This window comes from Ochotona princeps, chromosome 14 (genome assembly GCF_030435755.1).
Source record: "Ochotona princeps isolate mOchPri1 chromosome 14, mOchPri1.hap1, whole genome shotgun sequence".
In the NCBI taxonomy this organism is placed as follows: domain Eukaryota; kingdom Metazoa; phylum Chordata; class Mammalia; order Lagomorpha; family Ochotonidae; genus Ochotona; species Ochotona princeps.
The window spans coordinates 30,728,105-30,748,288 of NC_080845.1; the positions used below are offsets into that span (position 1 = coordinate 30,728,105).

At 44.7% G+C, this 20,184-nt stretch overlaps 1 protein-coding gene across 5 annotated transcripts in view; it reads right to left on the minus strand.

Moving 5' to 3' along the window:
- Positions 1-9,453: 9,453 nt before the first annotated feature.
- MELK (maternal embryonic leucine zipper kinase) overlaps positions 9,454-20,184 on the minus strand; it is a 64,951-nt gene continuing 54,220 nt past the window's right edge. For 3 of the 5 annotated variants that reach the window (XM_058672644.1, XM_058672643.1, XM_058672645.1), the window contains 4 exons: positions 19,655-19,754; positions 18,271-18,439; positions 16,247-16,350; positions 9,454-9,977 (listed from right to left, as the gene is read on the minus strand). In XM_058672644.1, coding sequence (XP_058528627.1) covers positions 9,800-9,977; positions 16,247-16,350; positions 18,271-18,439; positions 19,655-19,754 — 551 coding nt within the window. In that variant the 3' untranslated portion in view covers positions 9,454-9,799. The remainder of the gene's footprint in view (positions 9,978-16,246; positions 16,351-18,270; positions 18,440-19,654; positions 19,755-20,184) is intronic. The other 2 variants (XM_004580981.3, XM_058672646.1) reach the window with 1 other exon arrangement.

Sequence of the window (20,184 nt, forward strand, 5' to 3'; positions counted from 1 at the left end):
CTGGGGAGAAAAGTGTAGCGTATGATCTTAACTTTGTGTGTGTGTGCGTGTTTATAGATGGCCTTTATTAGATTGACAAAGTTCCCTCTTACCCTAGTTTATGGAAAGCTTCTATTACAGGAAGGTGTTAGATTTTTTGTCAATGCTTTATCTGCAGCTCTCAAGATGAGCATGAGTTTTTTTCTCTTATTCTAATAAAATGGCATGGTACATAAATTTATCTTTGGATCTGAACCCAACTCCCAGGATATTTTTTTTTAATGTTTTAATTGATTTTATTTATTGAAAGGCAGAGAGGCATTGATCTCCCATCTGTGGATTCATTCCCCCAGATGCTCACAACTGCCACATCTGAGCCAAGAGCCCAAGCTGGGTCTCCCGTGAGGGTGGCAGAGACCCAGCTCCTGGAACCATCACCCACTGCTCCCAGGGCATGCATTAGCAGGAAACTTGAATTAATCTCTGAAGTGGAATACAGCTGTCCCAGTGCTGCTGCAGGCTGCACCAAATGCCACCCACCCCTCACGCCTGGGACCGTTCTCAAAACATTTACTTTGTATGAATCTCATACATGGCTTTGGGTCATTTAAAGGACATCCCAACACATTTTATTCTCCAGAAAATCGCTGCCTCATGGCACCACATTAAAGCAATTATAGAGCTAAAGATCTTCCTCAAGGACACATGACTAATGCTGGCAAGCACATCACACCCAGCTGGAACACTGGGTTACCTTCACCCTGTCACTTACCTCCACGCTCTTCACCCTCCGGGCCACAGCCAGATAAGTCCAAAGGCACAGAAGGCCCTGCAGGGCCAAGGGGCCTCCTGTCACTCAAGTCCTTTTTGCGCCACAGCTGACAACATCCAAGGGTTGATGGAGACACAAGTGGCTGCTGAACCCTCCTCGCAATTCTCTTCTACACATGAATTCCAGAGCCCCAGGTCATCCACCTGTCAGAAGTGTGAACTCTTGCCTTCGGCCCTGCTGCTCCCGGTTGTTCTGAAGATCAAGGCTGGTGAAGAATCAGTCTGGTCTTTGACAGTCAGTATTTGTGCCTGAATCCCAGATTATGTCCCTTTTACTTCCAACGCCTCCAGATGTGTTGCCTGCAGCCACACTGCACACAGCCACTCCTTGAATACTGATGAAGAACCTGATGGGTGAGTGTTGCCCTGAGGTGGGCACTAGGGCTCAATGGACTAATCCTCCATCCCCAAGTGCCAGCAGCCCCATATGGGCACTGGTCCGTGTCCCGGCTGCTCCACTTCCCATCCAGCTCCCTGCTTGTGGCCTGGGAAAGTAGCAGAGGATGAACCAAAGCCATGGGACCGTGCATTCGCATGGAGACTTGGAAGAAGCTCCTGGCTCCTGGCTTGAGATTGGCTCAGCTCCAGCCATTGCAGCCATTTGGGGAGTGAATCAGTGGATGGAAAATCTTTCTCTTTGTAGACCTGTCTTTTAAATAAAAATAAATAAATCTTTTTTAAAAAGAAAAAGCAAAAAAAAAGAGAGAAGAATGAAGGAAGGAAGAGAGGGAGGAAGGAAGAAGTGTACAGGGAAGAGGGGGCAAATATGCATCTCCCCATAACTTGGGGAGACGCACCCCACCTTCACTGTGGTCAGCATGAGCCCCCGCATGTGACAACAGGCACCACCTCTCTGTTCTGTTTAATAAAAAAAAAAAAATATGCAATAAGAATTAGTAATGCCACCACTTTCCACCCAAATATCTTGATCTCTTTTTATCTTTATGGTCTCTAAAAAGATCATTATATCCACCATCTATTTATAGGACAAAGATTTTTATTCCATCACAGAAATGAGAAAAGTGGTGGTTACAACAGAAGGAGAACTTACCCACAACTTGTACACAGTAAGTCTGGGTCTGAAGCCAAGTCTTCTGACTCCTTGCCCAGTGCTCTCCTGCTGTTTTCTGCTGAAGCTGCTCTTCGGCGTGGCTTCACCAGTTCCCATAGACCTGGAAATCCCTCAGCCCACAAGTACTCCCAAGCCAGTGATAATTATCTAATCATCAGTAGAGAGCATATTTTTCTTTTGCAAAGAGTAAAAAATTGTAACAAGTTGCATATTTTTCCTCAGGACATTTATGTGACAATTTAAATTAATGAATCCAGATACACTTAAAATACATAATGCTTTAAAAAATAACCTAAGTTGGGCCCAGCACAGTAGCCTAGCAGCTAAAGTCCTGGCCTTAAATGCACTGGGATCCCATATGGGCATCGGTTCATGTCCTGGCAGCCCCGCTTCCCATCCAGCTCCCTTGCTTGTGGCCTGGGAAAGCAGTCAAGAATGGCCCAAAGCCTTGGACCCTGCACCCACTTGAGTGAATCAGTGGACAGATCTTCCTCTCTGTCTCTCCTCCTTTTTGTATATCTGCCTTTCCAATGAAAAAAAATCTTAAAAAACAAAAAATAATCAGAACCCTAGGGCCAGCATTATGGCAAAGCAGTTGAGCCTCCATCTACGATGCTGGCATGTCATATGGGGTCTAGTTTGAGTCCTGGCTGCATCACTTCCAATCCAGCTCCCGGTTAATGGCCTGAGACAAAGCAGCAGAAGATGGCCCAAGTTCTTGGCCCCCTGCACCCATGGGGAAGACCCTGAAGAAGCTCCTGGCTCCAATTTCAGCCTGGCCCAGTCCTGGCTTTATAACTCTATCTTTCAAACAAGTAAAAATAAATCTTAAAAAAATTTCTCTGGGACCAGTGCAAGGGCTCAACAGGGTAATCCTCTACCTGCCAGCATCAGCATCCGATATGGGTGCTAGTTCATGTCCTGACTGCTCCACTTCCCACCCAGTTCCCTGCTTGTGGCCTGGAAAATCAGTGGAGATGGCCCAAAGCCTTGGAACTCTGCACCCATGTGGAAGACCTAGAAGAGATTCCTGGCTCCTGGCTTCAGATAGGCTCAGCTCCAGTTGCTGAAGCCACTTTGGGAACAAACCAGTGGGTCGAAGATTTTTCTCTTTGTTGTAAATCTGCCTTTCCAACAAAAATATTTTTATAAATGCATTTAAAAATTTTCCAAAAAAGAAAAAAAGGCCATGGACCAGCCTGTTGGACACTGTTGGACAATTCATGCTACAAATCCACCAGGGTACATAGTGTCTGGCATACTCTGGATGCTCACTACACAACAGGTAACATGATTGCTATTTTAGTTCACCCTAGTATAACCACTAATATGTTCCATCATTCCCAACCTTCAGACAACGCAAGACTGCCTAAACTCCTGGACTCACTCACTCCCAACACTCATACCCTGATCCAGCATCACCCATAGTGCTGCTGGCTCACAGATGCTAAGGGTGACAGGGGCTCGAGGACAACGGGTATTTCATTCAATGCCTGATACCCGCTATGACCCAACATGAAACACCACCTACACTGACAAGGAAACCCTGGATGGTTATGTAACCCTTCTTATCAGAGAGCCGTGAGTGTTTTTGAAATCACTTCACTGAGAACCTATGCTCAATGTGGTTCAACTTTCTAAGTATGCGACAAGTTCCTGCTATGTCCCAGACACTACTACCTGTGGGGAACACAGAGGAAGCCTCTGGCTTCTCACTGCAAGTACTGTGTCTGTTACTGTCACTCCCAATCAGTCCCATTCACGATCCCTCCTCATGACTGCTGTTGAAGTCTTCCCCAGGTTCTAAACACATGCAGGCTTAGTCTAAGGGCAACAACCGAAGTCATCTTTGCCTCTTAGGAACTAACCCAGCCTCATTTACTCAACTCACAGGGCTATCGCCTTTAATTTCCCAAGTGATCCTATAGAAATTGGAGCTAAGTGATAGATTTCAGATGATAATGGCAACCATTGACACTTTACTGTCCTTTTTCACAAAGCAAGATTCAGTAGAAACAGGCGCGCATCTCTTTCTATTTGATTCAGTCAAGTGGGTAGTAAAACAAATAACATTTCTAGTCCCAGTGGATGTTGCAAATAAATGCATAATATATATATATATGAAATATATAGTTGAATTCAAATCTTCTACATATCCACTAAAAAATAACAAATTCCCATCTCTGGCTCCTAGATCTCTCCCTCTCCCTCCCTCTCAGGTTTTAAATCAATGTTTTATTGCGTATCAGAAATGTCCGCCTGGCTATCACACCCGTACCGTTAAAGCAACATGTGCCAAAGTGAACTTAAGTCTTAACTCCTGAAAGCAGACCTCCTCCCTCTGTATTAATTACTCTGTATCTTAGACATTGGAGTACTCTTTAACTAGAGACATCGGAGTACTCTTTATTCTACCATCTCATTATCTCTGACAACCAACTCCTTCCTAAATCCTGATCATTCTACCCACTTCCTGTTCCCAGACAATAGCAGTAGCTAATCAGCTTCTTTCTCAGTACCAATATTTCCCCATTCCAGCCCAGCACATTATAAACTGCAGTTTGCACAACTCAATAGGGGGTCATAAAATAAATTTAGTAAGCTTCCACTTGTTCATTTACGAGTAAAGTAAGACTTCTGTTTCTCAAACTGGGATGGAATGGTGTGTGGCAAATCAATGCTCCTGCAAATGAGAAAAACTGGATTTACTTTGTGAAACAGAAATGGCACCAAGGATCTACAGACAAGATGAGACCAGGATTTACCCCAAAGAGGGGCACTGTCGAGGACCACAGACACAGCTGAGCATGGAGGCATGGCAAGGGCTCCAGTCAGAACTGCCGACATCACTGGCCCCAGCCCAGGGTCAGCTTCCCCTTTCAGACAACCTGCCCATTTGAAGCTTTAAATGGTGGAAGCAAAAAATGATGACAAAACTAACCTGTATCAAACAGTCTTTTAAGTACTGAGGAGACAAAACTGAAGATTGCTGGGCACGTGCTCCTGGGCGGCAGGCTTTTAGTGGAAAGCCCTGCTTCAAGTCACAAGATCAGCTCAGTCCTGTAGAATTCAGCGATCATCTTTGGCTGCCCCTCCCTGACACAGAAATCACTGAATCCCCCTTGACGAAGAGATCATTTAGAGCTTTGACATTAACATACAGTGTCTAGCACTCCACTAAAAACATTACCAGACATTTCTAGAAACATGGTGAAAAAAAACAGGAAAATACAGCACTGGTCAGTAAACCAGGAGTCAGGAATTCCGTCTGGTTCCATGGACAGCAGAGGCCAACTGTTTGGGTCAGCATCTGCTGCCTTTCCAGATGCATTAGCAAGGACCCAGATTGGAAGCTGAACAGCTGGGATTTGAACTGGCATCCATCTCATCCAGCTTCCCGCTAATGCATCCGGAAAAGTAGTGCTGGCCCAATGCCTTGGGCCCTGAACCCGTGGGAGAGCAGACAGCACTCCAGGCTCGTGGCTTCAGACTGGTATAGCTCCTGCCAATGCAGACATTTGAGGGGTGAACCAACAGACAGCCAATTCCTGCCTCTCCCTCTCTTTTTGTTTTCTTTCTTTCTTCTTCTTCTTCTTTTTTTTGTAAAGATTTATTTATTTTTATTGGAAAGCAGATTAGCTTTAGAGGGGAGAAACAGAAATATCTTTCATCCACTGGTTCAATCCCCAAATAGCTGCAACTCCTGGAGCTGAGCTGATCCGAATCCAGGAGCCAGGAGCTTCTTCCAGGTCTTCCACACAGGTGCAGGATTCCAAGGCTTTGGCCCATCCTCTACTGCCTTCCCAGGCCACAAGCAGGGAGCCAGATGGGAAGTGGAACAGCCGGGACATGAACCACCAATGCCCATATGGGTCCCCGGCACTTACAAGATGAGAATTCAGCCATTAAGCCATTATGCTGGGTCCTATAAGTCCACCTATCAAATAAATCTTCACATACATATCAAAATTTAATAAAAGCTGAACCCAAGAAAAAGGGGCCCAAAAACTTCATCAAAAAAATTACAATGAAAGCAAGTGTAGGAAAGATGTTCATGTTAGGAGTTGTTAGGGAAACGTAAATTAAAAACTGAGGTGAGATACTACTATACACCCTAGAGTGGGTAATGTTTTCATGAAACCGACAACAACATGCTGACAAGAACAGAATAATGGCAAATGGCAACTTCCACATCCTGCCTGGCAGTGGAGAAACAAAATGATACTATCACTCTGGCAAACATGCTGATGGGTTTTTAAAAGACAGTTTAGGTAGAATGATTTGCACTTTATTTTTAGAAAAGGTAACATATTTGTAAAGTTGCAAACTTAAAAGGGAATTTTAAGAAGAATATGCATTATATGGGGGAACCAGGAATAATCCTAACAACCTCTTAACAGGAGGTCATATGCAAAGAGCAGGGGGGACCCCAGAGTGGAGCAGGTGGACAGGAGGAGGTTTTTATCCCAACCCTGAAGACTCCCAGATACTCACCAAGGACTATCAGTACCAAGGAGCACCGAGGACTACATCCCTACTGCCATGGAGACCACGAGGAAATGGAGTGCCTTTGGAGACCAAGAACTCTGAGGTCAACCACCCCCATTTGAATCTACCACATGGGATGGAAGAAGCTCAAGTCCTGCCTTGCAGGATCCAAGGTCATCAGAACAACAACCAGGAACCCTGAGTGGTCCGCAGAAACAGAAGAACAGTAAACTTCCTTCGGGACTAGGGAGAGGAGCTTTCTCTGGTCCTTGCCTGCTTCCAACTTTGGGTTCCCACCCCCTCTCGTAATAACCATCAGGAGCACTCCAGAAACCCCTCAAAACAAACAAACAAACAAACCACACTAGAATAGATAGACGGAGAACAACAAGAAAAGCTTAGAAACAGACAGGAAACGGTCAGCGGGGATGCACTTATAACTCACTGGGTGGGACACAGATTAGTTACTCCTCACTGGGGTATGGAAGATTTCTCTGCACACCCCTCCTAAACATGCTCACCTAAACTGTTGACATATATCCTGTTAGACTTATAGAGTTAGACCACCTGAAAAACAGCCAGGTTCAGCGAAATCATGCTTCAATGCTATAAACTGCTAACGACTAAAATTAAAATAGGCATGACACAACTGAATAGCAATCTAAGTCATTTTAAGGTGTACAGAACACGGTTGAATGTAAACCAAAATTGAAATGTCTATGAAGAAGTCACAGGTTGTGGTTGAAAACCTGCATTTTCCTATTAACATATTGGTTAATCAATACCATGTCAATTAATGCCATAATGTCGTAAATGGTTGGAAATATTATGTTGGGGCTTTTAATTGATTGGGATGATACTCTGCCGGCTCTACCTTCAGACCACAGATGGTCTCACCAAGAAACCATTGAACTTACCAGGACAATAAGATGCTGGACTTTATGCTTGGTAGATGCTTCCAATGAAAGAATCTCAACTGAATTTGAACTATGGAAATGCAACAAGGTGGAGCAATCCACCATGGGGGGAGGGTTTGGGGAGGGGCGGGGGGAATCCCAGTGCATAAAAAAATGTATCACATAATGCAATGTGATTGATTTTTTAAAAAAGGAAATGCAATAAAAATAAATGTTTAAAAAAGAAGAATATGCATTAAAAAGACTAGTCTAATTCCTATGTCCCCAGAGCCCACTTCTGCTCCCCATTTCTATTACTGATTTGTGTGACAGCTCCATTCATGCCAACAATGACATGTCCACATTTGTATTTGTACTTTACAGAATCTCCCATATGGAAAGAGATCGCTAATTTTTAAAAGGCAAATTAGACTTCACCATCAGGAAGGTAAACAAAACCAAGCCAACACCATGCAGAGAATGGGAAAAACTTGCATATGTTTAATAATTATATATGTGATACATTATAATTAATAATGGATTTAAAGGTAGCCTATTCATGGAACTCCTAAAACTTAACACAGCATATTTGAAAATAGACAAAGGATCTGGGGTAGATTTCTCCAAATGAGATATATAAACAGTCAAAAAGCCCATGTCAATCAACACCACAATGAAATATCATTTCAACCCATTAAGATGGCCAAACAAAATAACAAGTCCTGAAGAGAATGCTAGACACCTCAGAAACTTAGACCTTACTGGTGGATCATAAAGTGGCATAGCAGCTTCAAATAAGAATTATTTGGTGATTCTTCAAAATGTTAAATAACGCAGAAATTTCACTCCTAGGTGTAAACACAACACACACCCCACATGTTTACATGCAAATGCTGAAAGCAGCAGTATTCATAATAGCCAATGTCCATCGAGTAATGAAGAAATGTAGCAGATCCACATACAGTGCTGTAAAATGGAATGAAGTACATTATAAATCTCTAAGGTCTACCTATTGTATGATCCCACTTGCGCAAAACATTCAGAATATTCAGTCCACAGAGACAAAAAAGAAATTATGTTGGGGCTTTTAATTGATTGGGATGATACTCTGCCGGCTGTGGTGTAGAGAACCAAGAGGTACCTCCTCCGGGGATGCTGGACAGATTCTAAAGCTGAGTTGGGTATTGGTTGCACTACCATAATTAGACCAAAAATCGGCCGCATTGAGTATGTTTTAAAGGGATGAATCTTACAGAACATAAAACATTAAGTGAAAACTTAAAACCTTTGAAAAATCTTCTTTGCCACAGCTCTTAGTTTGCTGCGGCTTTTAAGTTCCCTTCTGACTTCCAACTACGTTTTCAACCTGCTGTTTCTCACACCATCTTTGCTTCTACTCCAGACACTTGATGTTGATGCATAATTGATGATTCTGCACACACTGTTCTTACTGTTAAGGTGTAACACTCTCTTCTCTTGCTAATAAACTCCTACATATCCAAGAAGAACAAAGGTAGTTTCTCCCAAGAAATCATTCCTAACGCCAAAGTGGCTCCTCCCCTCTGCAGTATTGGTTTATGCGCCCCCCTACCACAACAGACCCAAACTCCCTGAGTTTACCAGAGTTCCATTTTACAGCCCCAGGCTCAATGCTTGTTAAATACTTAGTAAATGCTTACTGAATAAATGAATAACAAACCATTCCCTCACTACTGACCAGAAACAGTGCTATTTTTTTTTTCTTCCATGCAGTTTAATTGGTAAAATCCATACAAATACAACTTGAGTTCTGGCCTTCAGAGACCCATAAAATGAAATAAAAATACAAATTTGAGGCCAACATTGAGACTTAGGGAAATTACCATAGGGTAACATTTCATGTGGGTTCATAGTTGGGATACTTATCATTGTTGACCAAACACACTTACTGGAGTCAATACTCTTATTCAACATATTAAATGTGTTGTTTAACTCTGGTAACCACAGCTGTGACTTAGTTAACGATCTCAATAAATCCTACTTAAATCAGAGACAGGAAAAAATTATGCAAATGAATTCTTATCTGTTTTTCTGCCCAAGGCATATTTGATAACAGATAAAACATACTCCAAATAGTCTCTACTTAATAGTCAGGAAGCCATTTGAGGCTTTATTTGGATCAAAATCAAATACAACAAAAAGGCCTGCTATATTCACAAATGGCTTTATTTCAGAAAGAAATTGTATGTTAAAAGAAACAGTTAGGAGCTTACATTCACATACGGAAGAGAATCTAGGAAAGTCAGCAGTTATTAATATACGAAGTCCATGATTAGAAAAGACAGTAACAGATAATGACAGATGGGGTTGCCTTAGACTCAGCCACAAAATGCTATCTTTTGTTTAAAAGTAAAAAAATAATGGTCTTTAAAATAGCTCTTCAGAAACGAGTTTGTAGTTGCCATGAACTTTAAAATCAAACAATCACTCGGATCTCCATGTAGCCACTGTACCGCTTCCACACTCCTCTGGCAGGATGGAAGCCATCCATCAATTACACCTTGCAACTAGAAAGTATATCTTCTACTAATCTCTTGTAAACCCAGGCATCTCCCTTAAGACGCTGCCTCCGGATACCCACCACGTCGGGCTTTTGAAGCTGGCATACTTCTAGTTCAAACTGCATTGTCACTTTGCCAAAGTCCGACTGGGTTTGACATTTCAGTGTGTAGCTGCGAGAAACAAGAAGCCAGTTAGTGGGAGAATCATGAATATTCTGCTTATTACAAGGGGCTTCGGCCTCTAGGAAGACATTGGAGAAAACAAGCCATTATCTCACATGAAGCAATGTATTACTGCTTACAGTTTCCAAATGGCCATGTTACGCACTGGTGATAGAGTATGACTGGTGTTTTCCCAGAAGCTGAACCACGATCCCAAGAAAGAATAAGGATAAAGGGTTTTACCAGAATTCTCCCTTGCTCCAAAGAAAAGCACAGCTATGCGTGCCATTCTGGCATTCTCTATGTAACCTTTTCAACAGTATAATCCATGAACACTCAGCCATTTGCACAATGTTCACAATACAGGATAAGTGCAGAGAAGATTTAGAATATTTTGTGAGGTCAGGTCCAGGGCCTTGGAGGAGAGGAAGATGGACGCTTTCTGAACCCCATTTCACACACAGTTCACTGTTTGCATGTACTAGATGGACTGGCAAAGCAAGACCTTGCAGTTGCCAAGACAAGAGGAAAGAGGGTTTCCCTCTACTTCTCTGCCCAGACCTGGAGAGTGGAGGCTGCAGGCCATGCTCCCAGAATAGGACATGATCATCGCTGGAATACTGTCATTCAAGACATCTCTTTGTCAGTTCCCCTTTGCCCCCCTCCCTATGGACATGATTATGAAAAACAAAAAAAACTTAAAAAGGTCCAAGCCGTTTCCCTTAAAGCCAGTGGCTAGTCACACTCCACTTCCCTGCTTCTTCGAGGGACACTGCTTTCCTATCGCTTTAAACAAAGAATCTGTTACACTTGCACTTGTTTTTTCGCTTTTCATTTCTATACTAAGCTGAGAGAAGCCATAGAGATTCACCAATAACATTTCGTGCGTGTACCTCGTCAGAAACTTCTTTCATATAAATAAAACTGGAGCCTGTCAGAATAACACATGTTTTCTGAGGTTCTTCCTTTTTTTTAGGATTTATTTTATTTTTATTGGAAAGGCGGATATACAGAGGGGAAAGACAGAGAGGAAGATCTTCCGTCCAATGGTTCACTCCCCAAGCGGCCACAATGGCCAAAGCTGAGCCAATCCGAAGCCAGGAGCCTCTTCCTGGTCTCCCACGCGAGTGCAGGGTCCCAAGGCTTTGGGCTGTCCTCCACTGCTTTCCCAGGCCACAAGCAGGGAGCTGGATGGGAAGCAGGGCCGCTGGAATTAGAACCAGCAGCCATATGGGATCCTGGTGCGTACAAGGCGAGGACCTTACCCACTACGCCATCACACCGGGCCCTCTGAGGTTCTTCTAATACAGGATGAGAGACCCTGATCATCATGATACCTCATAGCAGAAAGAAAAGCAAAAGTGATCCCCAAAGAGACTGCACGTTTGCAGAGATGAAGCACAAGGCATTTCCAGCCAGGACTGCTGCATCACCTGCTCTGATGATGGCAAGCCACTCGGAGCCTTAAACTCACCTCAAGAACCTGAATTCATGTCAAGGATTTTCATAATTACAATTACATAATATTTAAGGGTTGCTTCTGCCATACAATGGAGCACTTACCGTGTATCTGTTAACATGTCCTGAAGTTTCAGAAAGTATCATCTTCTGTCTCACTAACTTAGCTATGTGTGTTGGGGAAGGAACTTGATCTGTTAAACAGTTGATATCAAAATACCAAAAGCACCGCAGCTGTAGGCAACTGCCTAGGCTACCTTGTACCTAGACAAGTGTTACAGTGCTGGGAGAAAGGCAGCCAGTAGCTGAAAGTCATTCTGAGCCTGGTTAATGCCAAATTTGTGTTAACTATACCAGTGTGCCAGCACAGCTGCCTATCCTATTTTTTTTTAATATGTGGGGAAGGCAGGGGACACCAGGCTGTGACATGCCACCCCAACCCCCATGTTGGGGGGCTGCAGATTGCCCAGTGAAGGGGGTTTGGGGAAATGTTGGAATGGGAGCAGCTGAGGGCATGTTTGACAGGAGAGGAATAACTTCTGGGGGCTTCCACACACTGTACTCACAAGTAGGCAAGGGAGCTGAAACAGTGCTTTAGAGGGGGGAACTGAAAGGCAAGACACCTGTCCATGTGGGAGACCTGGGCTGGGCTAAACAGCATCTAGTACCACCCTTCACATGTGCAAAAGCTGGTGTTGGAGGGCATATCTGGTTCGGCCAGGCCGCAGTATGCACTGTCACACACAAGAACCAGGTCATGGTATGGGCTGTGCCCGGCTGGGCTGGGATGCAACATTCTCCAGGAAGAGTTGAGATTGTGGATAGGCCACGTCAGGCTGGGTTGAAGCACCACCAGCATGTGCAAGATTTCGGGCTGGGAACAGGCCTGCTAGGTGGAACTCTAGGGTCTCCCCTGTTCAGCTGCAGCTCCCACTGGTGACTGCAACAACCCAGGGTGTGGGTGGACTGGACTGGACTGGCCAAGGCTACAGTGCCGCTGTCAGCATGCTGTAGTTAGGTCTGGGGGTGGGTCAGACCAGGCTAGGCTCTAACACGTGCTGACACTCATGATAGCCAGAATGAGTGTAGAACAGGCCAGGCTAGGCCACAGCACCTGCCGGGTCACATGAGAGCTGGGTCTGGGGGTGGACCAGACTCGTTTAGGGTGTAGCACCTATCAATGAGAACCAGACTGGGTGTGGGCTGGCTGGACTAGGCCCAAGAACCCACTGATGAATGCCAGAGCTAGTAGATGGTCATGTCAGACTGGGCTTTGGCAGCACCTACTGGCAAGTGCATGGTACACAGCATGTCAGGATGGAACACAGTACATCCTGGCAAGCGCAAGATCCAGGCTGCGAGTGGGCCCAGTAGGGGAACTATGGGCACTCCTTTGCTGGACAGCAACTCTCGTTGGTGTACATGAGAGCCAGGGCTAGGGATGGACCAGGCTGGTCAAGGCAGCAGCACCCACTGGCATATAAGTAAGCCAAGTCTGGCCCACCTGTGTGGTGGGGGCTGGGTCGATGAGCCCTAGGGGAGCAGAGTCTGACATGGCCCTGGTCACCTGGCTCGGGTCCTTGGCACACCTGCATGATGAGTCCTGGGTCTGTGAGCCCTGGGGGTTCGGAGTCTGGCATGGTCCTGATCGCCTGGTCTGGATCCTTGACCCACCTGTGTGGTAGATGCCGAGTCCATGAGCCCTGGGGGGTGGGGGGGGCAGTCTGGCAGGGCCCAGGTCATCTGGGTCCTTGACCCAACTGTGTAGTGGGTGCCAGCACCAGCAGCCACAGGGGTGGGGGGTCCGACAGGGCCCTGGTCGCCTGGCCTGGATCCTTGGCCCACCTGCACAGTGAGGGCCAGGTCCAAGAGCCTCAAAAGTTGGGGGTCCATTAGGGCCTGCATCACCTGGCTCAGGTCCTTGGCCTGTACAACTACCCCAGCCAAACAATGACAGCAAATATCTGGGCAAATGGGGACTCTGAGGTTGACTATGTCAGTCAATGGACATTGAAAAGGTTCCCTCATCCTTGGATCAGCAAGCTCAACGTAATTGCAGAACTATCAAAAACAGCTGGGCAGAACCCTCACAGTATGTACCACATTTAGACCCTGGCTTGATATCTAATGGCCACTCTTCATCCCTGAATACTGGAGAAGTTGGGAGGCTGGGTATGGCTTCTCCCCTTATCCCTCCACTACCCCCTGAAACAAGGAGAAACCGATATTTGGAGACAATGATCACACTTTTCTCTAACCCTTGATCCATCCCACTCTGGTCAACTATGTTATCATCATCTAAAATTAAAAATAAATTAAAAAAAAAAGTGGGCCAAGTCTGGGGTAGAGGGCGGGCTGAGCCAAGCTGCAGCATCCATGTGCGCATGAGAGCCCTGGCTCTCACAGGAAGCGACAGGCTAAGCTAAGCTACAGCACATGCTGGTACAAAGACTGAGGCTGTGCCCCGTGGTAATTATTTGGGGTCACTCCTACTAGGGCACAACACATAATGGTATGTGTGAAGACTGGGCCTGTGGTGGTGAACTGGGCTGGGCTAGGCCATAGCACCTGTCAGTTCATGTGAGAGATGAGACTGGGGTGGAGCTGACCAAGCAGTTGTATTCACTGGTATGTATACTGGCTGGTGCAGATGACAGACCAAATCTGACTCTGCACTAGTCAGTCAACCCAAGAGTCAAGTGTCAACCCAGGCAAGGTTTCTTGGGGAACTCCCCAACCAGAATGCTGGACTCAAATCCTGATGCAGCGAAACTCACAAGATATGTGATCATCCTTGGAATGCATGTATCAGGGCTGGGCCTCCTCAGTTGCTGACGCCTGTGCAGCGCACAGCATGCCCACATGCACATGGGGGACGTGACAGCCAGTTCACCTGGGCCGGCAGAGGACATCCAGCTCCTCGTCAAAGGATGGGGAGCATAACAGGATGGACAACTCTCCTGGCCAAGCTTTGCAGCAAGTGTCTGATACACACTGAGGCGGATTTGGTCAATCAACAGACCTTGGAAAGATCTGTCTCAATCCAGGTGCAACCAAGCCAACAATGTCTCAAAACTATCAAAACTACTCATGTAACACCCTCGGAACATTCTTCCCCACACTGGGGTCTCTAAGGTGTGATCAAATGACTGTCCCTCATCCCTGGGTGCTGATGTAGTTTGACAGCAAGGCGTGGTCCCTTTCCCTTCTCCCTCTGCGGTCACAGGAGAATAAAAAGAAAAGAACTGAAGTCCACCCACCTTCCCCTACACCTCGATCCTCCCCATCCTAATCAGAGGCCCACATGGATGTGCACCACTCTCAACTTTGTAAATAACAAAAATAAAAATCTTAAAAATAAAAATACCAAAAGCAGCACCCCACTGCAAGGATCTCTCCAGGAAGCTGGAGCATGGAACAGTTTAGTAAAATGGAAGATTAAAAGCAAGTCCCTTTGGGCCCGGCGGCGTGGCCTAGCGGCTAAAGTCCTCGCCTTGAAAGCCCCGGGATCCCATATGGGCGCCGGTTCTAATCCCGGCAGCTCCACTTCCCATCCAGCTCCCTGCTTGTGGCCTGGGAAAGCAGTTGAGGACGGCCCAATGCATTGGGACCCTGCACCCGCGTGGGAGACCCGGAAGAGGTTCCTGGTTCCCGGCTTCGGATCGGCGCGCACCGGCCCGTTGCGGCTCACTTGGGGAGTGAATCATCGGATGGAAGATCTTCCTCTCTGTCTCTCCTCCTCTGTGTATATCTGGCTGTAATAAAATGAATAAAATCTTTAAAAAAAAAAAAAAAAAAGCAAGTCCCTTTGATTGGGAAAAGATAATAATAAGTTATTAGAAACACCATTTCACCGACAAGCTGAACTTTCATCTTTTTGATTTTTCATAAACAATATAAAACAGAAAGGTAAGAATAGAAAGACTCCAGACCCAGACCTGTGGACAGAGCAGGAAGTGAGGATGAGGTGTTGATTAGCAGTTAGTGACGGACCATGTACTGAAGGGAAGATCATTGAAGGTCAGTGGCAGACCTGGCTGGAGGTTCTGGAACCAGAGATTAAGTCTCAAATACAAAAAAGAAGTCAGAGTGATACAGAGACATGTCCTAGCAAAGCCCAAAGAAGAAAATTTAGGGTTGTCAGTAATGCTGGCCAATATTCACAGACATTTGCAAGACAATGTTTCTTTCAACAGTATTGTACTGACTATTCTATATGCTGGTCTTCGGTAAATTTACTAGTGACCCTACACAACTGTTTTAACAAAAAAATTTTAGAGATTTAAATTGGTGGAAATACTAACAGGCACGGCTTGGGTAAGCAGAAGAGGTCAGACCATGAGATCACCACTAAAGAGCCTATTACAGCACTCACTCGGCAGCAGGGAAAGGTTAAGATGGAACATCCTCCTGACGCACGGAAACCCAATGCTGTGAGACAGAAAGCTGTCAACAGGATTCTACACCTTGCTCATTTAGATTACAATGTATAAATACTACTGCAAGTGGAAAATCAGAAGAAAGTAGAGGATTTAAAAGAACTTCAGATTTTCCTACTCTGAAGTGTCTAACCTTGAAAGTGGCAACAACATGGGCCCTTAAAAAAAACATTCGTTCACAGCTCATACAAAAGAGAATGAATTATGAAAACAGCACTACCATAATAGTTGTTTGTAACCAAGGGGGAAAAATATATAGACATATACACACACATATATATTTAAATGGTGAGGTGAAAGACAAGAAATCGACCCATGCTTTCTAGAATGTCTAGAAGACAGTAAGTAACACACACAAGAATCTCTAAGCGTGCGGCTTACCCCTTCTGTACAAAGTCAACATGCTTCTTTGGAAGAACAGCCATGATTTCACTCAGGAGTTGGTCTGGATTCACTAATCTGGTCGTCGTCACATTATAGTGAGGCTTAGAAAGAGAGAAAGGAATGAGAGGCAAACCTGTACATCAGCACAAAGAGCATCCTACCTGAGAGACTCAACACCCCTCAATATGGCACCTTTTCAAATGGAAATGTTTCAAGAAAAATAATGAAAGAATTTACAGCCAATTCTTGGCAAATTGGATTAAGACAGTCCTAGAAAAGCTTAAAGAAATGACATTTATTGGCAATGACATCCATATCATCCCCTCCGTAACTTTATTTTCCTTTCCTATTCATCTTTTTAAAGAAAGATAGTAAGTAGCAGTGGTCTGTTTGAGCTTTACCTTTTTATTCCTTCCTATACTGTGACAGACACATTAACTACCCTAAAGGTAAACTATGGGAAAATGAAGCAAATGCCCCAGAAGGCCACTCTGTAATAGTTGGATATATTTAATTCGTTATGGATTAAATAATAATAGAGAATTCCAGGACTTGATTCTAAGACAAATCTATGAGAGAATGAATATAACAGAATTGCTTCTAGAAAAGTAATGTTTGGGTTGTCTCACTGATTGAGAGCATAAGTCTAAGATGATTTTATTCTTGAGTGGTTTTCTTCTAGTCATTCAACAACTACTGGCTGCTTGCCATGTGCCAGGCACTGATTTTCTCAGTTCCAGAGAAAAGGCAAAAAATACTTCCTTCCTAGTAGCGTCTTCCTTGTCAAACTAGTCTAGCAGACAAACAGATGTCAATCACATAACGCAAGGAGGAGGAATACACGGAGGACACATTTATTAAGTGGTCTCCAAAGTGAAGATTGAGTAAGATCGTCAATTCTTTTAATGGAATAATTGTCAAGTATAAAAACATTTTTGTATTTAATTTGGTATACTCATTGAATGTTCTTTAAATGTATTTCACCATCAAAAAACAGTTTTGACACCTTTTAGATTTGAACTGATTCTTCAAAACCTGGAAAAATGGGCACGGTGCTGTAGTCTGGCTAAAGTCCTCGCCTTGCATGCCCCAGAATCCCATATGGGCACTGGTTTGTATCCCAGCTGCACCACTTGCCTTCCAGCTCCCTGCTTGTGGCCTGAAAAAGTAGTAGAGGACGGCCCAAAGCCTTGGGACCCTGCACCTATGTGAGAGACCTGGAAGAAGCTCCTGACTCCTGGCTTTGGATCGGCTCAGCTCAGGCCATTGCAGCCACATAGGGGTTGAACCAGCGGATGAAAGATCTTTCTCTCTGTAAATCTGACTCGCCAATAAAAATAAATAAGCCTCAAAAAAAATTAACAACACAGCAATTCCTTATTGAAAGATACATTCTGGTTCCAAGCAAATTCACAACTATCTTTAGAACATTTACCGTAGTGTTTGCTTACTGCTTAGCTTCTCAGTTATATATACATACAATGTGGATAAGTCTCCTTAATTCTATTTAGGGTTTTTCAGTTAAATGGTACTTATCATTTTCTTAATCCCAAAGATAGGATCTGAAATAATCTCAAACTATGAGAATACTTCCAAAAGTTCACAGAAAAAAATTAATTAGAAGGTAAATTTAGGGACAGGTGTTGTGGCACAGCACCTTAAGCCATTACTTGGGACACTGGCATGTCACAAGGGTATTAGTTTGAGACCCGGATGTTCTACATCCTACCCAGCTCCCTGCTAATATGTCTGAGAAGGCAGCAGAAGATGGTCCAAGTGCTTGGGGCACTGTCACCTACGAGAGATCAGGAAAGAGTATCTGGCTCCTGGCTTTGGCCTAACACAGACCTGATGCTTGCTGAATTGAGTACACCAGTAGGTGCAAGATTCTCTCTCTGTCCACTCCCAGACTGACACCTTGTCACTCTGCCTTTTAAGAAAATAAATAAAACTTAAAGAAGAAAAAGCAGTCCAGCCAGTAATCAGCTCCTGATATCCATGGAGAATTCACATTTATTTACCTTCAGCCTTCTTGGACCATCTTTGGTAGAGCCCTTCCTTTTGCTCCGGGTAAGCACAGTAATCACCTTGTCCAATCCTCTTTCAAGACTCCCGAACACTTTGGTTCCTTTTCTTCTTGGAGTATCCTCCATATGTGCTTGGTGCAGATCCAGTTCCACTGAACGGCACCTTAAAAATCCAAATACCAGAGCACGTGTGACACTGGGGTATCCTGCCTGCCAAGGCTCTCCAAGGGCTTGCCAAAGGGTCCCACACACATTAGGGTGCCAGGTATGCCAGGACCAGACCTCCAGTCAGCCACCTCCCACTGGAGAGGAGACATCACTCTTCTCAGCCAACTGCCCCTTGGGAAAAACTATCATTTCCTTTCCTTTTTGCTTGGACAATCAACAGGAGGGTGAAAGGCAAGGACTCAAGCCACTAGGCTACCATGCGGGGCCTGAAAATAAATAAATCTTTTAAAAAAATTAACGATTCTATAGTGTCATCTAATACCCAATTCATTCTCATTCCCCTCCGAAAATGACCTGCAAGGACCAGCACTGTGACATAGCAGGTAAATCTACCACCTGGTCACTGACATCCCATATGTTCACTGGTTTGAGACCCAGCTGCAACACTGCCCTTTAAAATGCCCTGGAAAAGCAGAGAGAGATGGCCCAAGTGCTTGGGGTCCTTGGGGCCCTGCACCTACCGTGGAGACCCAAAAAAAGCTCCAGACTTCTGGCATCTGCCTGACCCAGCCCCAGCAGTTGCAGCCATTTAGGAAACGAACCAGCAGATAGATCTCTGTCTCTTCCTCCTCCCTCTCTCTCTAATTCTGAATTTCAAACAAGTAAATCTTTAAAATTCTCTATGTATAAATCTTTCAAATAAATAAGTAAAACTTAAAAACAAAACTATAAAGAGGAGAGGTGGGGTTTCTCTGAAATGTCAGTATCTTTACATTTGGGAGGACACCTGTTAGTGGATGTACCCTGCAGAGGAGTAGGGAAGGACAAGGCCGACTACTTCTCAGTCCTACCGCTGCTCAGATCCATGATTTTATTCCCACGAGAGCTAGAGACAAGGGGCAGCGGATTCAGTAACGGCCGTACACTATCCTTGGACAGCAAGACATTCGTGCAGTCTCCACTAGAACCTATGGATGACTCACCTTAGGTTTACTGCATATGAAAAAAGCAAGCTGCTTGAATGACGGACTTAGGACAGCTCACCAAGGACTACTGGGGAAACCACTGGGGAGAGGGGTTTGGGGGAAGGGGCTCAGGGAAATCCCAGTGCCTATGGAATTGTATCATTAAAAAAATTTTTTAATAATAATAATAAAACTGTTTACACACACACACGCTAAAGATCAGTCTAAAAAAAGGGAACACTTACCGCCTCTCAGGGCTAATGACACCTGTTGTTAACTTGTCTGCTCCTGCTGCATTTGCTGGTGTTTTCACTGGAGTTCCCTTCAGGCACTGATTTCTAGCTACTAGAAAAAAACAAACACAAACCACATGTAGATGACAGAATACGGTTGCAAAATCAATAGTGCATAAATAACCTCATTCACTGACCCACAGATATTGTACAACTTGGCCAGGAATGTGAAAGAATACAATTCTTTAGGGAAATTTTCCCAGGCTGCTGTCAAGGCATAGGTTAAGCCTCCAGCACAGGACCAGCATCCCTATGGGAGCCAGTTCAAGACCCAGCTGCTCCACTTCCCATCCAGCTCCTTACTTGTGGCCTACGAAAACAGAGAAGCATAACCCAAAGCCTCGGGACCCTGCAGCTGCATGGGAGACCCAGAAGAAGCTCCCGGCTCCAGGCTTTGAATAGACAATTATGGTCACTGCGGCCATTTGGGGAGTGAACCGGTGGATGGGGAGTGAACACAGTGGATACAAGATCTGTCTCTC